The sequence below is a fragment of the Oryx dammah genome, unplaced genomic scaffold (genome assembly GCF_014754425.2).
Source record: "Oryx dammah isolate SB20612 unplaced genomic scaffold, SCBI_Odam_1.1 HiC_scaffold_11227, whole genome shotgun sequence".
Lineage (NCBI taxonomy): Eukaryota > Metazoa > Chordata > Mammalia > Artiodactyla > Bovidae > Oryx > Oryx dammah.
The window spans coordinates 2,301,942-2,326,773 of record NW_024080620.1 but is presented as its reverse complement, the minus strand read 5'-3'; the positions used below and the strand labels follow the sequence as shown (position 1 = coordinate 2,326,773).

The 24,832-nt window shown below is 39.9% G+C and overlaps 1 protein-coding gene across 1 annotated transcript in view; it reads left to right on the top strand.

Annotated features, from left to right (window-relative positions):
- The window catches only part of LOC120861099 (serine/threonine-protein kinase TNNI3K-like), a 329,844-nt gene that overhangs the window by 193,158 nt on the left and 111,854 nt on the right, over positions 1-24,832 (top strand). Inside the window, exons 18-20 of the mRNA XM_040236762.1 lie at positions 17,734-17,786; positions 18,263-18,315; positions 22,308-22,440. Coding sequence (XP_040092696.1) covers positions 17,734-17,786; positions 18,263-18,315; positions 22,308-22,440 — 239 coding nt within the window. The remainder of the gene's footprint in view (positions 1-17,733; positions 17,787-18,262; positions 18,316-22,307; positions 22,441-24,832) is intronic.

Here is a 24,832-nt window from a genome sequence, read left to right as displayed (position 1 = left end):
AATTTGTCAAGTCCTAGGGAGCAAAGTATAATAAAATGGCTTAAGAATAGTTTTAATATATCTTAGGGAAATAAGATATAGAAGAAATAAGAAAAGAGCAAATAATAAATGCTAGATGTATGGAACTGAACAATAGTGTTACAGGCATTCAGTGTCAGAGTCACTGATGTGGGCTAGAATATTTGGGTAAGCTTGTTCTTAAAGCAGCTAATAAATCAGGGGCATGGAGGAAGGATCAACCGAGTGAAGAACATGTCAGGCAAAGCAGTCAGAGGGATAAAGTGAGAAGTGTTTGTTCACCTCATCTCCTTATCTTCAACAGAAAGGTGGGTTGTTCTAAAGCTTTGTCTGTGTTCAACAGTATAGTAGATACCAAATAAATATTGACCAAGTATTTGGTAAATGCAGATTTTGTAGGAAACTGACAAATAAGAATTTTCCTAGCTGCTACTGCTGCTAAGTCGCTTCAGTCGTGTCCGACTCTGCAACCCCATAGATGGCAGCCCACCAGACTCCCTGTCCCTGGGATCCTCCAGGCAAGAACACTGGAGTGGGTTGCCATTTCCTTCTCCAATGCATGAAAGTGAAGTCGCTCAGTCGTGTCCAACTCCTAGCGACCCCATGGACTGCTGCCTACCAGGCTCCTCCGTCCATGGGATTTGCCAGGCAAGAGTACTGGAGTGGGTTGAGAATAAGGCTAAAAAGTGAAATCAAGGTCTTAAGTCTCGGAGAACTTATTCTGAGTCACAAATTTGGATCTATTATGGAAAATATGCAATGACAATTTGGTCAGTGTACCTACAGAATCAATTCTATGAAATTTAGGGAAAGTCACTGCTGAATATAACAACCCCATAAAATCTCCAATCATTGTAATTCTTTCTTTACCTTTAGTTCTCTAGTATCGAGAAGAAAATGTAATTCAATGAGAGTTTACTGATCACTAATAATTTCCCTGATTCATGGATCTTGTGCCTGTGGAGTTTATAGTCATACTGGCTTCAGGTGCTAGGAAAGCCAGGATGAGAAAAAAAATCACTGGACTGGATGCTGGAAAATGGGGCTATTTATTTAGAGGAAAAGTTGGAAGTGAATTCAAACTCGAAAGAGACAACAGGAACAAAGTGAAGGAGGGCGGAAGGAAGGGCCAAGGGGTATGTGGGGACAGCCACTCAGCAGTGACAAAGGGTTAGAACTATAATAGCCCCAAACCTTCATGGCTGATGAGTTTCGTATCTGTGACTAATACTCTAACCCACAGGGAGAGACCATCTAGTGTCTTGAAAAAAACTAACGGCTCCTCTTCTCAAGAAGAGGAGCAGAACGATTCAGAGAGTTAAAAAAAAAAAGTAAAAATAGACTTGTTCATTTCTTTTGAATTTTCAAAGTGTCCTTGAAGGAAGGCATGCAGGATTAAGTACATTTTTAACCTGCCCTTTTGCAGAGACGCGGGCATTTAGTCTCCCTGTGCTCACGGAGAGGGATGAAGATACCATAGTAAAAGCCGTAGCGTCCGATTAGTCCGGCAGGTCAGAGGTTTCCTTTCCTGACTTAGCTACAAATCCCTGCTTCCTGGAGGACTGCAAACAAGTTCCCCTGGAGCCACGCTTGTTTAAATACTCATCCGTGGCTTATTCTGAGAGTTAGAAAGAGACACTCAGAGGTCGAGCTCCACAGGAGCGCACCTCTGTTTGTCAGAGATAGAGCCTCTTCCCCTGCTCTCAGGGAGCCTTATTTGTTGATAAAGCCCAGCTCTCCTCTCAGCTGTTATTTTTAAGCTCATCTCTCCTCTGCTCAACACATGTACACCTACTTCGGGGTATTTTAACAGGAAACTTGGCACATAATCAATGGTGTGTGCATGCCAAAGTCAGAGATTTTTCTTCTCTTACTTTTTCATATATTTCCATTCTTATTCTGCCCTCTCTCTGGCCTTTTCTTTTTCCCCCATCAGTGTCTAGGATCTAATTTTAACATGCAGAGATAGAGGGTTTTCACAGATCTTTTGTGTCTGAGTGTTGAGGAGATGCTCAGAAGGCCCAACACTCTCAAAGAGTTGGCACTGATCCCCTGGGGGAGGGCATGGCAATTCACTCCAGTATTCTCGCCTGCAAAATTCCAAGGACAGAGGAGACTCACCAGCTGGCAAAGAGTAGGACATGGCTGAGCAACTAACACTTTCACTTTCACTGCTTTCTTAAATGTGGGTGAGAAGAGTCCTATGACACTTTGGGTACACGTGAGTCTGGGTTATCTGTAGTTGGTCTACATCTCTGAATTTAACATGAACTGGAGACTTGCTTGGATCCTTAGAGATCAGGAAAAATGAAGTAAGTGAGGCGAGAATATGAATAGTTATCAGTCAGGAGATCCAATATTGACCTTGACAGAAAACAACACTTTAAATTCTTCCTTTATGAACAGATCATTTAATAATTTCTAATATCCTTTCAAATTCTAAAATACTGCTTGCTATATCTCTTGCTTGTCCTAAGTACCCCTAGTTCTTGTTTCCATATTATAGTCTATGTTTTGTTTTGACAGACTCATGTTCTCTCCTCACAGATAAATAAATGTCCAGTGCATTCCAGAGCTTTCATACAAAGTAGGATTTGCATATAGACTTATAAGTTTTGGGTATTATTAAATATAAGAGTGTTCACTATTTGCAGGGCAGCAATAGAGACACAGACATAGAGAATAGATTTACAGACATGGGCAGGAGGAAGGAGAGGGCAGGACGAATGGAAAGAGTATCATGGGAGCATATACACTACCATATGTATGATAGATAACCAGTGGGAATTTGCTGTGTGACTCAGGGAACTCAAACTGCATTTCTGTAGCAACGTGGAGGGGTGGAAAGGGATGAGAGGGTGGAGGGAGGTTCGAGAGGGAGGGGACATATCTATCCCTATGGCCGACTAATGTTGATGTATGGCAGAGGCCAGCACAACATTGTGAAGCAATTATCCTTCAATTAAAAATAAATAAACTTGAAAAATCAGAGTGTTCAAAGTGGATAACCAATAAGTTCCTGTATAGCACAGGGAACTCTGCTCAATGTTACGTAGCAGCTTGAATGGGAGGGGAGTTTGGGGGAGTATGCCTACATGTATATGTATATTTGAGTGGCTGAGTCCCTTTGCTTTCCACCTGAAATTATCACAGCATTGTTAATCCGCTATATTCCATCATAAGATAAAGTTTAAAAAAAATCAGTGTGTTCAGAAAAGTGACTGGGAAGCAGCATTTAAATGATAGTAGAAGTAGCAAAAGCTGGAAATTTTTCAATGGTTTTGGTTTTCTGGTTTTATTTTTATAATCAGGTTAATTAACTATTACTTGTCTAACTCTTTGTTAAGTAATAATTAGCTCTTTTATATCATACATCATTGAATTTTCATCTTTCCTCAAAATTTTGACCATGTGCTTTGTGGGAGAAAATGTCCCCCACTGTCCTGTGACACCCCCCCCCCAAAAAAAAAAACATAGGTTTCACAACCAATTGTCTGAAGGCAAAACCTTCTGCTCATCCATGGTCCCAGTGCATTAGGAAAATGTTAGACTCTGTGGAGAAAATATAGTCAATATGATGTGTTCCAATTTTCCCTTTCTCAATTTTGAATTAAAATAAAACAAATGATATATAATGAACACACAGCTGTTGATGCTTGTGATATTGATTGTCACTTTCTCATTTAAAAAGGTTCCATTTTGCAGTTTGCATACTTCAGATTCCTCAGAAGATTATGCCCTGTTAAGAAGATGATAAGCATTATGGTTAGCCATACATAGAAATGTAAATCATACTTCATTGTTATTCTAGGGCACTAGCTTGCAGAAACGTCACATCAATAGTGTGTGTGTATGTATGTGTGAGTGTGTGTGTGTGTCTGTGTGTGTGGGGGTGGGTGTGTCTGTGTCTGTGTGGTTAGATTTATTCAGTCATTCTCCCGGCTCCACTTGTTTTTCATGGTGCTGAGCAAACAGTGAGTGAAAAGTATGGAGTTTTTTTCACATTACCCTCAATAAATGGGTTTAACTACAATACAAATCTTATAATCCACCTCTTCAATCCCACTGGCAATGGGACAAATCCAGTAGCTTTAGAAGTAAGCCTTCAAATATACTTCTCCTGACAGACTGGGGCTTGTTTTAAGAAAAGTCAAGGTTCTGCAGTCCTCTGCGTTTATTGGAGTTTTCTGTTTCCATGGTTTCCAGGAGTTCACTGAAATTAGGCTTTCAGTGTTTAGAAGTTCATGATATGGGACTTTAGTGAAGTCCTTCTCTCTTACCTTGATTATGTTCAAGATCAGAATATTGCTATTCATGAATAAGCTTGAGGGGCTATTGTTCTGTCAACATGGTTCTTCCCTACATGCCTTTTCCAAAGGATCAAGGGTAGATACAAGTCAGTTTGTATAAAGTCAAACCAGGGTCACTTTTTGGCAGCATGAAAAAATAAAATTACAGTTCTTATTTCTAGTGAAGAACTACCTTCAAAGAGATTAATAGAGAAATATAGGCTTAGACTTCTCTGGCCTTTGGCAAGGAGGGTACCCTGATGAAATAAAATCTTAAAAATTGGGTTTCAGAGGCTTCATACTTCTTGAAGAAGATTGACAACAGAATTTCATGGTTGTGGTAGGCATCTCAGAATAGTTTCTATTGAGCCCCAGAGTACAAAGGAAGCATAAAAAATATATGTAGGGACTTTATTTGGCTATGAAGCAGAGTATGTTATTTCTGGTTATTGTATGATTGTTACCAGGTTTCTACATGAAGCCTAAATCGTGGGACTCTCAGGTGGTTGATGAGGGTCCTCTTACCACATAACATACATAGTAAGTGTCTAGCAGTAATTTCTCTCAACCCAAATGTGCTGTCCCCATTATCTGGGGCTCAAACCCAAGACTTCCAGCAGTTACCACTCATGAAAATAGTGAGTTTTTGATTAGTTGTTGTTATCTAATGAAGTAAGAAGTAGAGGTAGAAAGATATGCCCCCCAAAAGGGTGACTATGAGAATATATCTAGACTACAAGAAGCTAATTTAGATGACTTGGAAGTATATTTTTAGGAAAAGGTACAAAGCTCCAAAGCAAGTACATGTGAGTTGCACTGCATTTCAAGAGTCTAGTTAGTACCTTGGATTACACTTGAAACAAATTGGAAGGAGTTCAAAGTATGGGGGTCACATATTCAGAGGTAAAGGAGCCACACCGAGTTTGGCAGTGGTGAAGGTTCAAGGATGGCTGGTGAGGAGAGAGTAATAATGCAGTTGCCTATGCTGGAGGTCAAGAGGGCAGTGCTCCCCAGAGAGCGGTCTTTAGCAGGAAGAGAATCCTGGGCCATCACGTAGTACCACCGTACCACTGGCAAAATGTGACAGGAGGCAGTTCCAGGACTCCTCAGCATCAGGTCTGAGTGATTGCTTGTCAAACAGATGTGTTTGTAAACTAATGACTTTCACAGTGTGATGAGACTGAAAATGAAGCCTAATTGCTTCCACTGATTTAACCCTTGGAATGCTTCCAGGCATGCCGATAGCCATGTGTCTTTAATCATGTAAGTTAATCACCTTCAGGCATAGAACAGAAAACAGTGGCTTCTAGGAAGTCTGGGATGAATTTCTGTTCTGTTATTAGATTTACAGTTCTGGGGCTGTCATCTTTTCAAATAAGGACACTGAGAGGTTGGCCATGGTGCCCTTAAACTAGTATTTGTTAGTAGCAACTGACACAGCCAATTACATGGTTCTATAATTCAGAAAAAAATGAATTAATATTTATGCGATTTTTAAAAGTGGCTTAAAAAAACTCTTAATGGCAGTGGAGTGAGAGTTGCAAGTCACCTTGATCCTTCTATAGCCACTATGAACCTCAGTCTGGCTCTGGAAGAAAGTCAGAATTGGAAAATGGTCCAATAATCGGGCTAGTCTGATTAATAGTGACAATTAGTATTGGACTATAGTGCATAACCAACTGATTATGAATCATTTGAGCACTTTAGGTAAATTTTCAATACAGGCAATTAAAATGAAAAGACTCATGATGCTTACATAATGACTTCATTAAGTTAATTCAGTTATGAAGTTAGAGAAAATTTTCTTTTGTTGCAAGGAACCAGCAAAATTTAACTTCCATTTATTTGTGTTAAAAAGAAAACTGAAGAAAACACTCAAACGATATAAACACATAGACTCAGGCTCACACACATCACATTGAAAACAGCTTATTCTTTTCTAAAAGTGAACTGTGTTACTGTAGAAGACAGAACCGAAGGTCAGAGCGTCAGTTGTATTCACATCACTTATTTGTATGAAGTAAATCTTGCCCTCAGTTATATTCTGTATTTTGCTAAGTGCATGCATTGTTAAGGTTAAAAAAACATTATTGTGGAGTGATCTGTTAGGGATAGAACTTCAAAGAGATAAATACTCAGTTCTGTTACATAAACAATTGACCCAAATCATTTGCTTTCTAATGAAAGACAAAGCTAGAGCCAAGTCCAAATATTGCAGTATCAACATAGTCAGGGGAACAAAGATGCCTTTATTTGAAATGCAGTCGTTCAATCAAGAAGTGATAGTCTTGTAGACAATGAGAACGGAAGGAGAAGAGATTCTAAGGCTAAGAGTGAGTTGAAATATTTCATAAGTCAGTTTGTGGTTTTGACTCAGGGCTCCTATATGGCTGTGTAGTTTGTACAGCACATTTGCATTTAAGTCATACAAATACTCCGTAAGCTAGGTCTTATGTTTATTAATAATAAACAAAACCTATTTAGAAGTTTACAGTTTACAAAATCCCATGTGTTATCTCTTTTTAATTTCCTCATTCACCTCACAATTTTTAAAAACAGGAAAGGAAGACTCAAAAAGTTTAAGTATTATTAAATTTGATGTTATGTATTATAATTTACCAGGCATCCTGAATATGGGTCCTTGTCCTACATACTACCTCTTACCCCTCCTATTCCTAAGCTCCTTTCTTCTCCTTTGTTAACGATCTTTTTCAGAGTTAATTCTTACAGTTACTGTATTCTTCTCTGGGTCTTTCACAATGAAAACCGCTTTAAATTCTAGCTTGTGGTGATAAAGTTTATCTCTTTGAGTCTGAATTGCATTTCCAATCAGACTGCCTTCTCTTTGAAGGCAGAGACTGCAGTTTCTAGCACAAAAATCTAAGCCTTTAGAGCAGAAAGAGTGAAGCTGAGCAGTGCTCACGGGGGTGACCATCATTACAGCTTATCATTTCTCCTACAACGTAAGATGACCCATGGCGGCAAGGAAGCGTTCTGAGCTGCTGATACTGCCAGGGTGACCCGGCACACTTGTCAGGCAAGCAGCTTGTCATAACAAAATCAAAAGTTAGCAAATAACATGGACTTTTAAAATCGTACTCACTTAGATTAAATCAAAATGATAAATCCAGAACTGCCAAAAATTACTGTAAGAATTAAGGACTTGTGAACCTCTATCTGAGGTTTCCCAGGTGGCACTAGTGGCAAAGAACCCACCTGCCAATGCAGGAGATGTAAGAGATGCCGGTTCGATCCCTGGGTCAGGAAGATTGCCTAGAGGAGGATATGGAAACACATTCCAGTATTATTGCCTAGAGAATCCCATGGACAGAGGAAGCTGGTTTGCTATAATCCTTGGGGTCACAAAGAGTCAGACATGACTGAAACGACTTAACATGGACCTTTATCTACTTGTTTTAGTGGTTTACCAAACTCACTGCTATTTAGAGAGTGTTCCTTGGTGGCACTTCACTTTAAACAACATGTCTTGAGAATTTAGGAGACAAGCATGTCTATTGGTGGACATGGGTGCTATCGTGTGTACAGACTGGTATATTACAGTGGCTCTTCTCCATTTCCTCCTTCCTCTCAGAGTATCCTATCTCATGTCCTGCCCCTTACCTGGCCTGGATTACTCTCCCAGGAGGAAGGATTTGAGCTAAGGTGCTAGAGCCAGCAGTTACTGACTGGTTTGTTTATCTATCAAGTTCAAATCAAAAGGGTCTGACTCACAGGACTGTTTCCACCAGATGTTACCAGGTGGTGGAGGTGCCTGTAGAGCATCAACTTAACCACAGACTGCCTCTCCCCAGAACCTTCGGCAAAAGCAGAGATAAAATAAACCTCCCAAATGGTCTTCTAGGGGAGAGGAAGTCTCAGGATTCCCATCACTGTTGTTTTGTTTCTCTCTTCTGATTCTGATGACACTATCCAAGGCATTGGCATTCTTCCCATGTCTGGCTTACTCCCCAGGTCAGATTGCAAGGCCCAGTTCACAGTGGCTATGCTTCATTCCTACATAGGACCATCAATCATGCTCTGAAAGGGAGGAAGGTTAGTCTTTGCCTGCTGTGTCTTGGTACAGAGGTATATTAGATTACATTCCATGTAGCCTGTTGACTTCAGTCTCCTTACCTTATAGTCATACATCAAGCACAAGTATTTTGGACATGAGTTGGTAGACGTCTCTCTCTCTCTTCCCCCCTGCCCCCCGGCCATACATAACATATGGCATATGGGATCTTAGTTCCCCAACCAGGGATGGAATCTGCAACTCTCTGCAATGGAAGCATGGTGTCTTAACCACTGGACCACAAGGGATGTCCTCATAGACCTGTGTGTGTGTGTGTGTGTGTGTGTTTAGTCACTCAGTCGTGTCTGACTCTTTGCAACCCCATGGACTGTAGTCTATCAGGCTCCTCTGTCCATGGAATATTTCTGGCAAGAATACTGGAGCAAGTTGTCATTTCCTACTCCAGGGGATCTTCCCGACTCAGGGATCAAACCCAAGTCTCTTGCATCTCGGGCATTGGCAGGCAGGTTCTTTACCTATCAAACAAAATTTCTGGAATTTCTGTCCAGACATCTAGACATAACAATTTTTTGGCTCCTCAGGATCCATCTAGATGCAAGGGTCAGCTTCTCCTAGAAAGTTTATCCTAGAAAATTTCTCCTAAAAGTTTTCTTAGAAAACTCAGTGATAAACCTTGAGTTCATCACTAATAATTATCATACCACTTCTACTATAGCAGCTGTGTCACTCCAAGGTCTTCCCTCTCCCTAGGAACCCTTCACTCTGATGCTGGTGACCCATCAGATGACCTCACTGAACTAACACCTACCAGGAGGCCTTGGTGCTCTGACTGATTTAGATCCCATCAACTTCATCCCTGCCTGCCCCTCCATTTATTTCACTCCAAATAGGAAGTATGACTTAGCAGTAACTAACTAAAAAATAGATGAATCTTAAAGGAGCAACCCCAGCAAGATAGTAGGCACTAGAGCAGCAGCTGCACGGCTCTGGAGCAACTTTGAGGAGATACCCCCACATCCAAGAGCAAAGGAGAAGCCCCAGAAAGATGGTAGGAGGGGCGAAATTGTGTTTAGAATCAAACCCCATACCCACCAGAATGCTCAGAGGGCTCAAACAAACCTTGTTTGCACCAGGACCCAGAGACCCCACAGAGACTGAAACAGAACTGTATTTGAGTGTCTCCAGGGTTCTGCACAGGGGCAGGGTTCTGGGTATAGCAGACCTGGGTGTAGTATAAGCCCTCCTGGAGGAAGTCGCCATTACCCCCACCATAGAGCCACCAGAACTTACACAGGACTAGGGGAACAGACTTTTGGAGGGCACAAACAGAACCTTGTATGCACAAGGACCCAGGAGAAAAGAGCAGTGACCCCACAAGAGACTGACCCAGACTTCCCCATGAATGTCCAGCAGTTTCTGGCGGAGGCGTAGGTCAGCAGTGGCCTGCTGCAGGGCTGGGGGCACTGAGTGCAGCAGTGCGTGCATGGGACCTTTTGAAGGAGGTCAGCATTATCTTCATTACCTCCACCATAGTTTGGCCCCAGGTAAATAACAGGGAGGGAACACATCTCCACCCATCAACAGAAAATTGGATTAAGGATTTACTGAGCATGGCTCTGTCATCAGAAAAAGACCCAGATTCCCCCTCAGTCAGTCTCTGCCGTCAGGAAGCTTCCATAAACCTCTTATCCTTCTCCATCAGAGGGCAGACAGACTGAAAACCACAGCATAGAAAACTAACCAATCTGATCACATGGACTACAGCCTTGTCTAACTCAATGAAACTATGAGCCATGCCATGTAGGACCAACCAAGACGGACAGGTCATGGTGGAGAGTTCTGACAAAATGTGGTATACCAGAGAAAGGAATGGCAAACCACTTCAGAATTCTTGCCTTGAGAACCCCATGAAAAGTATGAAAAGGTAAAAACATAGGACATTGAAAGATGAACTCCCCAGGTGAGTGGTGCCCAATATGTTACTGGAGATCAATGGAGAAATGATTCCAGAAAGAATGAAGAGATGCAGCCAAAGCGAAAACAACACCCAGTTGTGGATGTGACTGGTGATGGAAGTAGAATCTGATACTGTAAAAAGCAATATTGCATAGAAACCTGGAATATTAGATCCATGAATCAAGGCAAATTGGAAGTGGTCAAATAGGAGATGGCAAGAGTGAACATCAATATTTTAGGAATCAGCAAACTGAAATGGACTGGAATGATTTAATTTAACTCAGATGAGCATTATATCTACTACTGTGGGCAGGAATCCCTTAGAAGAAATGGAGTACCCATCATGGTCAACAAAAGAGACTGAAATGCAGTACTTGGATGCAGTCTCAAAAAGGACAAAATGAACTCTGTTCATTTCCAAGGAAAACCATTCAATATCACAGTAATCCAAGTCAATGTTCTTACCGGCAATGCTGAAGAAGCTGAAGTTGAATGGTTCTAGGAAGACCTACAAGGCCTTCTAGTATTATCACCCCCAAAAAGATATCCTTTTCATTATAGGGGACTGAAATGCAAAAATAGGAAGTCAAGAAATAACTGGAGTAACAGGCAAGTTTGGCCTTGGAGTACAGAATGAAGCAGGGCAAAGGCTAATAGAGTTTTGCCAAGAGAACACACTGGTCATAGCAAACACCCTATTCCAACAACACAAGAGAAGACTCTACACATGGACATCACCAGATGGTTGATAATGAAATCAGACTGATTACATTCTTTGCAGCCAAAGATGGGGAAGCTCCATAAGTCAGCAAAAACAAGACGAGAAGCTGACTGTGGCTCATATCGAGAACTCCTTATTGCAAAATTCAGACTTAAGTTGAAGAAAGTAGGGAAAACCACTAACCATTCAAATATGATCTAAATCAAATCCCTTACAGTGTAAGTGATGAATAGATTTAAGGAATTAGATCTGATAGACAGAGTGCCTGAAACTATGAATGGATGTTTGTGACATTGTACAGGAGACAGGGATCAAGACCATCCTTAAGGAAAAGAAATGCAAAAAGGCAAAATGGTGTCTGAGGAGGCCTTACAAATAGCTGTGAAAAGAGAAGCAAAAAGCAAAGGAGATAAGGAAAGATATAACCATTTGAATGCAGCATTCCAAAGAATAGCAAGGAGATTAAGAAAGCCTTCCTTAGTGATCAGTACAAAGAAATAGAGGAAAACAGTAGAATAGTAAAGACTAGAGATCTCTACAAGAAAATTAGAGATACTAAGGGAACATTTAATGCAAAGATGGGCACCAAAAACGACAGAAATTGTATGGACCTAAGAGAAGCAGAAGATATTAAGAAGAGGTGGCAAGAATACACAGAAGAACTATACAAAAAAGATCTTCACGACTCAGATAATCATGATGGTGTGATCACTCATCTAAAGCCAGACATCCTGGAATGTGAAGTCAAGTGGGCTTTAGAAAGCATCGCCATGAATAAAGCTAGTGGAATTGATTGAATTCCAGTTGAGCTATTTCAAATCCTAAAAGCTGATGCTGTGAAAGTGCTACACTCAATATGCCAGCAAATTTGGAAAACTCAGCAGTGACCACAGGACTGGTAAAGGTCAATTTTGATTCCAGTCCCAAAGAAAGGCAATGCCAAAGAATGTTCAAACTACCGCAAAATTGCACTCATCTCACATGCTAGCAAAGTGATGCTTAAAATTCTCCAAGCCAGGCTTCAACAGTATGTGAACCGTGAACTTCCAGATGTTCAAGCTGGTTTTAGAAAAGGCAGAGGAACCAGAGATCAAATTGCCAACATCCACTGGATCATTAAAAAAACAGGAGAGTTCCAGAAGAACATCTATTTCTGCTTTATTGACTATGCCAAAGCCTTTGACTGTGTGGATCTCAGCAAACTGTGGAAAATTCTGAAAGAGATGGGAATACCAGACCACCTGACCTGCCTCTTGAGAAATCTGTATGCAGGTCAGGAAGCAACAGTTGAAACTGGACATGGAACAACAACTTGTTCCAAATAGGAAAAGTAGTACATCAAGGCTGTATATTGTCACCCTGCTTATTTAACTTATGTGCATCATGAGAAACGTTGAGCTGGAAGAAGCACAAGCTGGAATCAGATCGCCGGGAGTAATATCAATAACCTCAGATATGCAGATGACACCACCGTTATGGCAGAAAGTGAAAAACTAAAGAGCCTCTTGATGAAAGTGAAAGAGGAGAGTGAAAAAGTTGGGTTAAAACTCAACATTCAGAAAACTAAGATCATTGTACCTGGTCCCATCACTTCATGGCAAATAGATGGGAAAACAATGGAAACAGTGGCAGATTTTATTTTGGGGGGCTCCAAAATCACTGCCTATGGTCATGTATGGATGTGAGAGTTGGAGTGTGAAGAAGGCTGAGCGCCGAAGAATTGATGCTTTTGAACTGTGGTGTTGGAGAAGACTCTTGAGAGTCCCTTGGACTGCAAGGAGATCCAACTAATCCATTCTGAAGGAGATCAGCCCTGGGATTTCTTTGGAAGGAATGATGCTAAAGCTGAAACTCCAGTACTTTGGCCACCTCATGCGAAGAGTTGACTCATTGGAAAAGACTTTGATGCTGGGAGGGATTGGGGGCAGGAGGAGAAGGGGACGACAGAGGATGAGATGGCTGGATGGCATCACTGACTCAATGGATGTGAATCTGAGTGAACTCCGGGAGTTGGTGATGGACAGGGAGGCCTGGAGTGCTGCGATTCATGGGGTCGCAAAGAGTCGGACATGACTGAGCGACTGAACTAAAATGAAAATCACTGCAGATGTGACTGCAGCCATAAAATTAGAAGATGCTTGGAAGAAAAGCCATGACCAACCTAGACAGCATATTGGAAAACAGAGACATTACTTTGCCAACAAAGGTCCATCTAGTCAAGGCTATGTTTTTTCCAGTAGTCATGTATGGATATGAGAGTTGGACTATAAAGAAAGCTGAGCACCGAATAATTGATGCTTTTGAACTGTGGTGTTGGAGAAGACTCTTGAGAGTCCCTTGGACTGCAAGGAGATCCATCCTAAAGGAAATCAGTCCTGAATATTCACTGGAAGGACTGATGCTGAAGCTGAAACTCCAATACTTTGGTCACCTGATGAGAAGTTCAGACTCATTGGAAAAGACCCTGATGCTGGGAAAGATTGAGTGCAGAAGGAGAAGGGGATGACAGGATGAAATGGTTGGATGGCATTTACAACTCAATGGACATGAGTTTGAGCAAGCTCCAGAAGATGGTGAAGGACAGGGAAGCCAGGCATGCTGCAGTCCATGGAGTCACAAAGAGTGAGACAATCTGAGCGACTGAACAGCACCCGTATAGTTGTGCTCGTTTCACCTGCTAGTAAGAATATGCTCAAAATCCTTCAAGTTAGGTTTCAGCAGTATGTGAACCAGGAACTTTCAGATGTACAAACTGGGTGTAGAAAAGGCAGAGGAAACAGAGATCAAATTGCCAACATCCATTGGATTATAGAAAGATAGAGAATTCCAGAAAAATATCTACTCTGCTTCATTTACTACACTAAATCCTTTTACTGTTTGGATCACAGCAATCTGTGGAAAAGTCTTAAATAGATGGGAATACCAGACCACATTACCTGTCTCCTGATAAATATGTATTGAGGATAAGAAACAACACTTAGAACTGGACATGGAACAGTGGACTACTTCAAAATCATAAAAGGAGTACATCAAGGCTATATATTGTCACCCTGCTTATTTCACTTATATGCACCATTTCATTGGAAATGCTGGGCTGGAAGACTCACAAGCTGGAATAAAGATTTCTGGGAGAAATATCAACCACCTCAGTTATTTAGATATTAACACTCTAATCGCAAAAAAATGAAGAGGAAACAAAGAACCTCTCAATGAGGGTTAAAGAGGAGAGTGAAAAAGCTGACTTAAAGCTCAACATTCAAAAAATGAAGATTGTGGCATCCTGTTCCAGCATTTCATAGAAAATAGATGGGGAAAAGTGGAAACAGTGAGAGATTTTCTTTTCTTAGGCTCCAAAATCACTGCAGAAGGTGATTGCAGCTGCAAAAATTGAAAGATGCTTGCTCCTTTGAAGAAAACCTATGACAAACCTAGACAGCATATTAAAAAGCAGAGACATAACTTTGTCAACAAAGATCTGTATAGTCAAAGCTATGGTTTCCCCAGTAGCCATGTATAGATATGAGTGTTGGACCAGGAAGAAGACTGAGCATGGAAGAATTGATGCTTTGAGCTGTGGTGCTGGAGAAGACTCTTGAGAAGCCTGTGGACATCAAGGAGATCAAACCAGTCAATCCAAAGGAAAGAGACCCTGAATATTAACTGGAAAGACTGATGCTGAAGCTGAACCTCCAGTACTTTGGCCACCTGATTCAATGAACCAACTCATTACAAAAGACTTTGATGCTGAGAAAGATTGAGGGGAGGAGGGAAAGGGTGACAGCAGATGAGGTGGTTGGATGGCATCACCAACTCAGCGGACATGAGTTTGAGCAAACTCCAGGAGATAATGCAGGTCAAGGAAACCTGGCATGATGCAGTCAGTCAATGGGGTCGCAAAGAGTCAGACACAACTTAGTGTCTAAACAACCACAATTCAATAAGTACTTCCTTATTAACCGATGTGATCTTTACGTTACCAAACTTGTGACTTTCTATTTTAAGTTTATTTGTTTAAAAAACGTTTATGAGTATACTCAAATGTGATAAGGATGTGTAAGCAGTGTGCCAAAAATAAGCACATGCTAAAAATGCTGTAGTTACTACTATGAGCATGATCCCTGTATCCTGAGACATCCTGCCCCTCATACCAGGAGGAACAGGGCAGCCCAGTGATCAAATTCCTTTGTTTCTTTTGCTGTTGTTTAGTCACTTCAGCTGTGTCTGCTTCTTTGCAACCACATAGACTGTACCCCACCAGGCTCCTCTGTCTATGGGATTTTCCAGGCAAGAATACTGGAATGGGTAGACATTTCCTTCTCCAGGGAATCTTCCCAACCCAGGAATTGGACCTGTGTCTCCTGCATTGCAGATGGATTCTTTACTACTGAGCCATCAAGAGCCATTTCTTTTGCTTGAAGAGTAAAATTATGCTGCTGCAGCTGCTGCTAAGTCGCTTCAGTCGTGTCCGACTCTGTGCGACCCCATAGATAGCAGCCCACCAGGCTCCCCCATCCCTGGGATTCTCCAGGCAAGAACACTGGAGTGGGTTGCCATTTCCTTTTCCAAAATTATGCTGAACTACCCCAATTCCAGTTACCTGGCATTATCACCCTTATTCTTAGTAACATAAAATATTTAGAAGAAATTTAAACACACAAATGAATAAACAAAATATGTCCAATGCTTCTCATGGACAGAGGAGCTTGGTGGATTACCATCCATAGGATTGCAAAGAGTCTGACACAGCTGAAGTGACTTAATAGGCATGCCCACACAACATCCAAAATTTTAAGCTGTTGCCTCAAGGACTGTGATTTTGAAACAGGTGAAGATTAAGTAGGGTTTCTGTCAGCTTTTTCCAGTGTTCAACTAGGGCAACTTCATTTAGATATTTGATTTTGTATTGCGAATATGCTGCCAACTATTTTGATAACCATAGTTCTACATTATTAATTTGAATTAAAATTAAATTAATGGATAGGATACTATACATATAATCATTTAATTCAATTGGTAATTCATGTTTAGCATGTTTTAATGATATCTATGAACTGTGACCTTCATTGTCTTTTGATAGATTAAGGGACTGTGGTATAATAACTCACCTAAATCCTTAAAGTAATCTAGTGGTCCAGCATTTTTGAGGCATTCTTCTTGTTGCCTTTGAACTTCCAGAGAGCTCCTGATACTGGAGAGTTCTTTATCATGACAATGTCATTCTCACAGAATGTATTAGTTGGCAATTTGCAGTTAAAGATAACATCTCAGGGAGCTTTTCATTTTGACATCCTCTTACTTCTCTGGGCTTCCCAGGTGGCACAGGGATAAAAAATCTGTCTGCCAAAGCAAGAGACACAGGAGACATGGGTTCTATCCCTGGGTCAAGAAGATCCCCTGGAGATGGAGATGGCAACCCACTCCAATATTCTTGTCTAGAAAATCCCATGAACAGAGGAGCCTGGCGGGCTACAGTCCAGTCCAAGAGGTCACAGAGAGTTGGACATGAATGAGCAACTGAGCATGTGCTCACTCATTATGTTTTACAAATTAGCAATTAATTAACATTACTTCTACACTGGTCTCTTCCAGGCCAAAAAAAAAAAAATAGCTTGAACACAGTCTAGATTTTTGCTAGTTTAAAAGAGAATTAAGTATATACCATAAAAGTAAAATTCATTTATGATACAAGAGAATTGCAAAGCTAACTTTCTTATAAAGTTTAACTCAGTACCTGAAAGCACTTATATAAATGGTTCAATATCATACTGGAGTTATTCAGACTAAAAGATTTTCCTTTTTCAATCATGAAGCAAAACAATGAAAGAAAGAGCAGATAAATTAATATTGTATGGCCTATGTGCACTAAAAGATAACCCACTAAAAGTGGATTATCTCGTAATGCTGAAATGACTCATTTAGAAGCTAAACGTGAAATGAGCATAAAGAAAGGCATTCAATAAGAAACACTCAAAGACCATCTTGGGTCACAATATGTTTGTCCATAAGAGATCTCCCAACTCAGTTCACCAGTTTGTGAGAGAAATGGCCTCTAGTTAAACTGTCCCAACCTTGGTTTACTTCTTGAAAAGGACAGCCTTGTTCTAGCTTGAATTCTAGTTTGGAAAGGAGACTTTGAAGACCTTTCTATGTTTTCCTCTCCAAGAGCTTAAAAAGTACTTTAGCTGGCTTCATTTCACAGGCCTTAAAAACACTTCTTTTTCCTAGGATACCAGCTAGAACATATTGACCAAGACATTTTCCAGAAAGAGTCCTTTTCCTGTATGAATGTCAGGTCCTGCTTTGAACTGCCTTTGTACCTAGAGTTCTAGCAGACTTGTTCACTTGCTCTGACTCTGATATGCTCACAGATACCTTTTACTATTGCCTGTAACTAAATTTTGTTAGCAACTGAACTTCAAAGAGCTGAAAAACTTATCTTCAGCTAATGGGTCTTTGAGAAGTTTAGAAGGTTTACCTAAAGTAAAATACTCTGAATACTTTCAAAGTCAGATATAAGATGATCACATTATATAAACATTCCTTACAAATTAGCAAACTAAGAAAATCAGAGTCACTAACCTGAGATGTCTGTTAACTTTTGGAAGTTGTTTAACCTCTGGGGTAAACAAATGATGATTGTCATCCTCTTCCTTGAGAGACCATTCAGACAGAAAATAGTAAGCTTTACTCAAGACCTACTTTTTATTTTTTTACAGTCACAATATTCTTCTCTACGAGGATGGGCATGCTGTGGTGGCAGATTTCGGAGGTGAGATTTCTATGAATAATGCCCCCAGTGACATCAGTTTCTTTCTTCCTTCCTCATTGGTGGAGATATTACACGATAAACCTGGAAATGGATATCACCCTGACAGCTATATTTCTCTAAATTATTCACATTTCAAGTTATCATGGAGGGGTACTGGGAAAAGCTTTCAATTAGCAAGAGGGAAGTGACGTGTGTGTACCTATGGCTGATTCATGTTGTATGGCAGAAACCAACACAATATTGTAAAGCAATTATCCTCCAATTAAAAACAAATAAATTTTAAATTTTTTCAATGAATTTTAAAAATATGTCATTTCTTTTCAGTTTTTCCTCTTTTATATCCTCAGCTAAAAAAATGGAAGTAAAAATTTAAATAAGACAGAGGTTTCCTTGGGGTTTCAAACTTTTAGCTATAATCTTTGACCTTGGTTTTAAAATATTTCCTTTGACATGAATTTGTTTTCTCTTTTCCCCAGAATCAAGATTTCTGCAGTCTCTGGATGAAGACAACATGACAAAACAACCTGGGGTTTGTTGCTGCTGATGTTCCCTATAATTATGAAACAATTAGAATGTGTAAACTCAGCATGAGAGAAAGGGGGATGAAAGCAGCTTTAGCTGGAAGAAATGTCATTGTCCCAGAGGCAGGATAATGTTTTATGTTTTTATTTTTAGTAAGCCCCCCAAAGAACTATTTCAAGGCTCTGTTAGAGAAATAGATTAGATATATATTTGAAAAATGTTACAGAAAAAGTAACAGAATTTGTTTCAAATCTAATTGAAAAGTACATGGCGGGCATGGATAATTGACTTTCATGTTTAGATCTCCTTATTAAGTGGTAGAGTTAAAATTTAATAGCTAACCATAAAATCCATAGTTTACCTGCATCTATTAACAATTTATAGTTTTCCATTTTAACATTGTAAGGCGATAGGTGATACAGTCAAGCATTAATGTTTAAGGAAAATATAAATTATAACATCTGAAGCAAACATAAATTGCACTCGAAATGTCTGCATTTAGATTCATTATCCGCTTTTCCCTCTCCCCTCCCCATGAAGGCGTGTACTTCTCTTTCTGACCTAGCTGTGTTATTTAATTACTCAAGCCTGGGCTAATTTTCTGTTCCTTCCTTTTCCTGCTTCTGCTCACACACTGCTCAATCACTTTTTATGTTTGTTTCTATTTCTTTTCTTTTTTAGTTTATTCCAAAGTTTCATTTACCGCTGCCTCGGTTCAGGTCTTCCCCATCTCTTTTCTGGACCACTGTTGTAGGCTTTTAATTCCAGTCCTCCCCTCCAGTTCATTCTTTGCAACATCAGCCAAGTGTTGTATTCTGACAATTGACTTCTTCCTGTAAATCGTCAATGATGCTTAAAATGTTGTGTGCGTATCTACACGTTCAGTCCTGTCTGACTGTGCAACCACATGGACTGTAGTCCATAGGCTCTTCTGTCCATGGAATTTCCCAGGCAAGAATACTGGAGTGGGTTGCCATTTCCTCCTCCAAGGAATCTTCCTGATCCAGGAATTAAACCCACTTCCCTTGCATCTCCTGCTTTGGCAGGCAGATTCTTTACCTCTAGCACCACCTAGGAAACATTAAAATGTTATAACACTCTCACCCAAGTCTGAACCCAAGACTCTTCTACGACTTCATTTCCCACTAAACATTTTCTCAAGTCCCCTATGCCTCTTGCAACATACATACAAGCCATCTGGCTATTCCCCAAATATTTTATTCACTTTCACAGATTTATGACTCTCCCAGGGTCATATTCCCTGCCCAAAAACCTTTCATTTCATCTCACCTCGAGAAAGTCTAATTATCTTGCATGGCCAAGAAAAGTTTACCCATTTTAAGTACCTTCCATCCTGTAAACTGCCCCTTCCACCTCCTCCCCACACACTTTTCTGTCTGTGCTTTTGTAGCACTTTTTTCACACTGCTAGGTAGTACTCTTATTCACTGGACAAACATTTATGAAGGGTCTACAATGTGTCAGGCATTGTACAAAGCACCAGGAATACAAAATGTGAATAAGAGCTTCTCTTTGATCTCAAGTAACTCATTTTGTAGTGGGAAAATCCATGTGCAAGTAAGGGTGAAGGCAGTATGGACATTCTATGATAGAGATGTGGCAAAGCCTCATGGGAGCTCAGGTAGAATGAACAGGAATAAATCAATTCAACAGAATGAACACATGAGCAAAGGCACAGGGGAAGGAGAAACACCAGCTTTCCTTGGGGACTTTAAATAGCTTGGCATTGTTGGCATGCCCTGTGTGAGAAGACAAAGTGAGAGACGAGTTAAAGAGGAAAGCAGGAACCACATCATGAATTAAGGATTAAGCATGCTGATTTCCCCAGTTTAATTTCATTCATTCAACAGACATTTATGGAATACCTACTAAGTGTCAGACATTTTCAAGGACCTGGGATTATTACCATGAACAAAGCAAAATTCTTGTGTTTATGGGGCTAATATTTTAATGGAAGAAGATAAACATTGAACAAATTAAAATATATATCAGGTGGTGATAAGTGTTATGAAGAAAAAAACAAAGCAGAGCAGATGAATGGAACATGATAGAGGGTGTCATTTAGATGAGTGAGATAGAAAGATAGCATTTGGTAAGAGACCTATGTGGGAGTTATCCATAAGAGGAGAAGAGCAGTATAGAAGAGGGAACAGTAAGTGCAAATGTCCTGCAGCAGGAGAGTCCTTTGTGTGTTCAAGGCCAGATTGACTGGAGTGGAGTAAGAAAGGAGAAGTATGGTAAGATATGAGAGAGGTGGGAAGAGTGGGTCCTTTTTTTGACAGGACATACAGATCTTATCTGGCATCTTGACACAGAGATAGCTAACTCAGTGGACCTCAACCGTGGCTGCACATTGAAATCACTTTGGAAACTTTTGTAAAAGCATTCAACCTGAATCCAGCCCCAAGAAATTCTGATCTCATTGTCCCAGGGTTCATCTTGAGTACATGTATCTTTTAAAAGTTTCCCCAGGAGATTCTAAAATGTAGCTAGTGGAGACTCTGGTTAAATATTCTTTTGTTGAATGAAATTGAATTGAATTTCTGCAAAGCAAGTAACATTCTTCTATCCTAGGAGTGGAGTCTTTAAGCACAGCCCTACTCAAGATTTATTTTGAAGGTTATTTTATTTCTTACTAGTTATGTGGCCTTATATAAGTTTGCTAATTACTCTATTACCCCCTGTGAAAAAAAAATGGGCATACTCTATGCTTACTCCTGCTGATGCATTGTTGTGACAAAACTCATAATCTGCTATATAATTGGAGGCTACTTGGAATGTGAAAGCTCATGTGGAAGGATTGCATATAAGCACCATAATTGAAATAAAGACATTCTTGGAAAGCTGCAATTATGCATGACTTCAAAATAATGTAGACACTTCAAAAGAATTATCAGCAGGCAGCACTACACACAGAATATCACCAAGAGTAATAAGAGAATACTAGTTTCTTTCAGGGGAAATACAAAGACAGAAGGTATTTGGCGAAGTTCATTGATATGATTATGAAGCCACGAGATTTTAGAGCTAGAAGGGCCTGCCTCCTGTGTTACCCTTGAGGAATCTCAGATCCAAGAAGCATAGGAGACTTTCTCAGAACCACCCAAATAGTTGATAGTAGGCCCAGGACTAGAATTTTCCTTCCCTACCTCTAGTATTCTTTTTCCTAAACCACACATAAACCAAATTTATGCAATTGCATCCCATAATGGAAACTTATATTTAAAAATGAAAAAATATACAATTGCAAATAAAAAGAATTAAATGATGCTATCAAAACATGAGGGTAGAACTTTGTACGGAGAAACTTGTCGTGATTTATGGGCTTGCTTTCAGGAATATTGCACAAACAGTATTTAGAAATAACACCACTGGGCAAAAAAAGGAGATATGACAGACCTGATCCTGCCAGTGAGATATCTCCTTCACACGAATATTCTGGGCACTCCCCTGAGACCCTTTCTCTCCTCAGTCATCAGGGCACTATTTATTGGTCTAATTTAGTGACTTCCTAAATTACAACCTGAAGCTCTAAAGGAGAGATGCTTCCCCCCAGAGTGCATGATTCACACCCAGGGAGGCATAGAGTTCTTGGATGAATCCATGGATGGCCATTCAGAAGCTTGCAAGGCTTCCAGGGGAAAGATACTCAGAGATAAGCAAAACAGTACCGCTGCTGTGCTCACCATTTTACTTGGCAATTAATATTGTTGCAGTATATTTGGAAGAATTATGGATTGCATGATCTTCCAATGATTGAAAAAACGCCCTTTGAAAAACTAAAAGGCAGCAGTAAACATTTCTATGTAAACGTGCCAGTTTATTATTGCACATATTGAGGGCAGTATTGATGTTATTTTACGTTTATATTTTTGAGAACATAGAATACTTAACAAATCCTCGCTAAGAAGAACACTGTCCTACAGTAGAAGAACTAAACACTTGGTCAATGACTTGTTGAATGTTTCTTGACCCGCAGAACCTCCGCTGGATGGCTCCTGAGGTGTTCACACAGTGTACACGCTACACGATCAAAGCCGACGTCTTCAGCTATGCTCTGTGTCTGTGGGAACTTCTCACTGGAGAAATTCCCTTCGCTCATCTCAAGCCGGGTAAGCCATGCTGCAGTTAAGGCTTCTCTGAGGGAATTCCCTGGTGTTCCAGTGGTCAGGACTGTATGCTTTCACTGCCGAGAGCCCTACTTGGAGAATTAAGATCCCACAAGCTGCAGGGTGCAGCCAAGGGGGAAAAAAAAGATTTCTCTGATTTCCAGAGTTCTCTGCATTTTCACAAATTCAAGAAACATTGTTTCCCCAAAATGACAGTTCTTGGTGGATTGGCAAGGTGAGAAGTAAAGAAACAGTCTCAAGGTATGTGCCCAATTCAGAAGACTTAATGGCCTATAACTATATGATTTTGGACATAGACACACAGAAGCGTAGATATATTTTATTATTAAAGCTTAAGGTTTTGATTTATCTGTTGTTAATAAAACAAGCAGATGACTATGGCCATGTGGAATGTGAGTACGAATAATGTAAATAACACCATATTTACTTTTTGAGATTTGATTTAGAAGTGCCTTTTTGGTGTGCATATAAAGGTGAGCTGAAAGTAACAACACATAAAATCTATCTATCAGGTCTGCTTCGGCTTGTCTCACCTTATCAAAGGAGAATGGCTTTTTCTAATTTTGTATTATATACAAATAGATGCATTTGAAAACTGGGACTTTGTGAGTGAGCCTATAATTTTGTTGTTGATTATATTTGATAATATACATTATACTCTGTGTAACTGCAGAAGATGGAGGTAGGGAATCTAATCACAGGGAGAAATGTACAAATATTTGAAGTAAATTTGATTTGCATTTCTCTCCATTTTATTTGCTCTTCTCTTTTTGTCTGGTCACATTGTTTACTTGTATTCACCATGAGTCTAAAAACCCCTTGACTTTGCATCCCCAAAACTTACCATGATTCAAAAGTAGTTTTCAGATTAAATCATAAAGAAATTTTATAATGAACTATAGTGTAAGCTCTTTCAGTGGTCACCCTAACAGAATATATCAGAGGTGAAGTGAACATTACTCAGTTGTGTCCGAACTTTTTGCAACCCCGTGGACTGCAGCCTGCCAGGCTCCTCTGTCCATGGGGATTCTCCAGGAAAGAAGACTTAAGTGGGTTGCCATGCCCTCCCCCAGAGGATCTTCCCAACCCAGGGATCAAACCCAGGTTCCCCTCATTGCAGGCAGATTCTTTACTGTCTGAGCCACCAGGGAAGCTCAAATATGTCAGATGGATCAAGTCAAAAGGGATGTTAGGGAAAGACATACCTTACAAATGTGGGTATTCACACAAGTTCAAAGTCTTAACCAGGATCACAATATTTATTAGTACTCATGTGCAGAGTTATAGCCATATCTCATACTGTCTTTTTAAGATATTTTCCTCCTAATAACCATATGGTCTTTAATTACACTCTGCATACTGTCTAACCAAGACCTTTTCACAAATTATATGCTTTATACATAATTGTCCTAACTTTTCTCTATATGCTTTCATAGTTTTAAATCATGGGATCTGGCCCTTATTATAGTGTGGATAAGAGGACTCTATTTTGAACTGGACAAGAATTGCTGTTTATTTCTTTTTCTGATCTGTTATCATCTCTCTACCTCTTAGAATATGATTTCTGGTAAGATTTATGAGTATATTAAAAAATCCACTGTAATTCAAGACATATTTTAGTATTTTTATCAGAGCTTCCCTTGTTCTTCTCTTGGGCTTCCCTTGTGGCTCAGCTGGTAAAGTATCTGCCTGCAGTGTGGGAGACCTGAGTTCGATCCTGGGGTTGGGAAGATCCCGTGGAGAAGGGAAAGTCTACCTACTCCAGTATTTTGGCCTAGAGAATCCCATAGACTGTATAGTTCATAGGGTCGCAAAGAGTCTGACATAACTGAGCAACTTTCACTGTACATGTCTCCCTTCTTCTCATCTCCTGTGTCAATCAGTTCACCTCTTCCTGTGGATTTTACATCCTAAGAACATCTTAGACTTATCCACTACTTATCATCATCTTCCAACATCATAGCTCAAGCTACCATCTTCGTCATTTAAATTATTGCAATTGTCAAATTAAAAAAAAATGTTTAATTTATATAGTATAAGTTGAGATATAAGTTATATCTTATAACTTATCATATAAGTTATATGAGTTATATCTCAACTTATACTAAAAGTTATAATATAGTATAAGTTAACATATTAGGCTAATAATGCAAGGAGTTTTAACAACTATATACAGCTGTATAATCACAACTACAATCATGATAAACAGTAGTTTCAATACTTCAAAAGTTCCCCCATGCCTCTTTGGAATCAATTCACCTTTCATACCCCCAGCCCCTAGCAATCACTGATCTGAATTATGTCCCTGTAAATTTGCCTTTTCCAGAATGTCAAATAAATGGAATCATGTTAGAACACTTATCAGTTATTTACT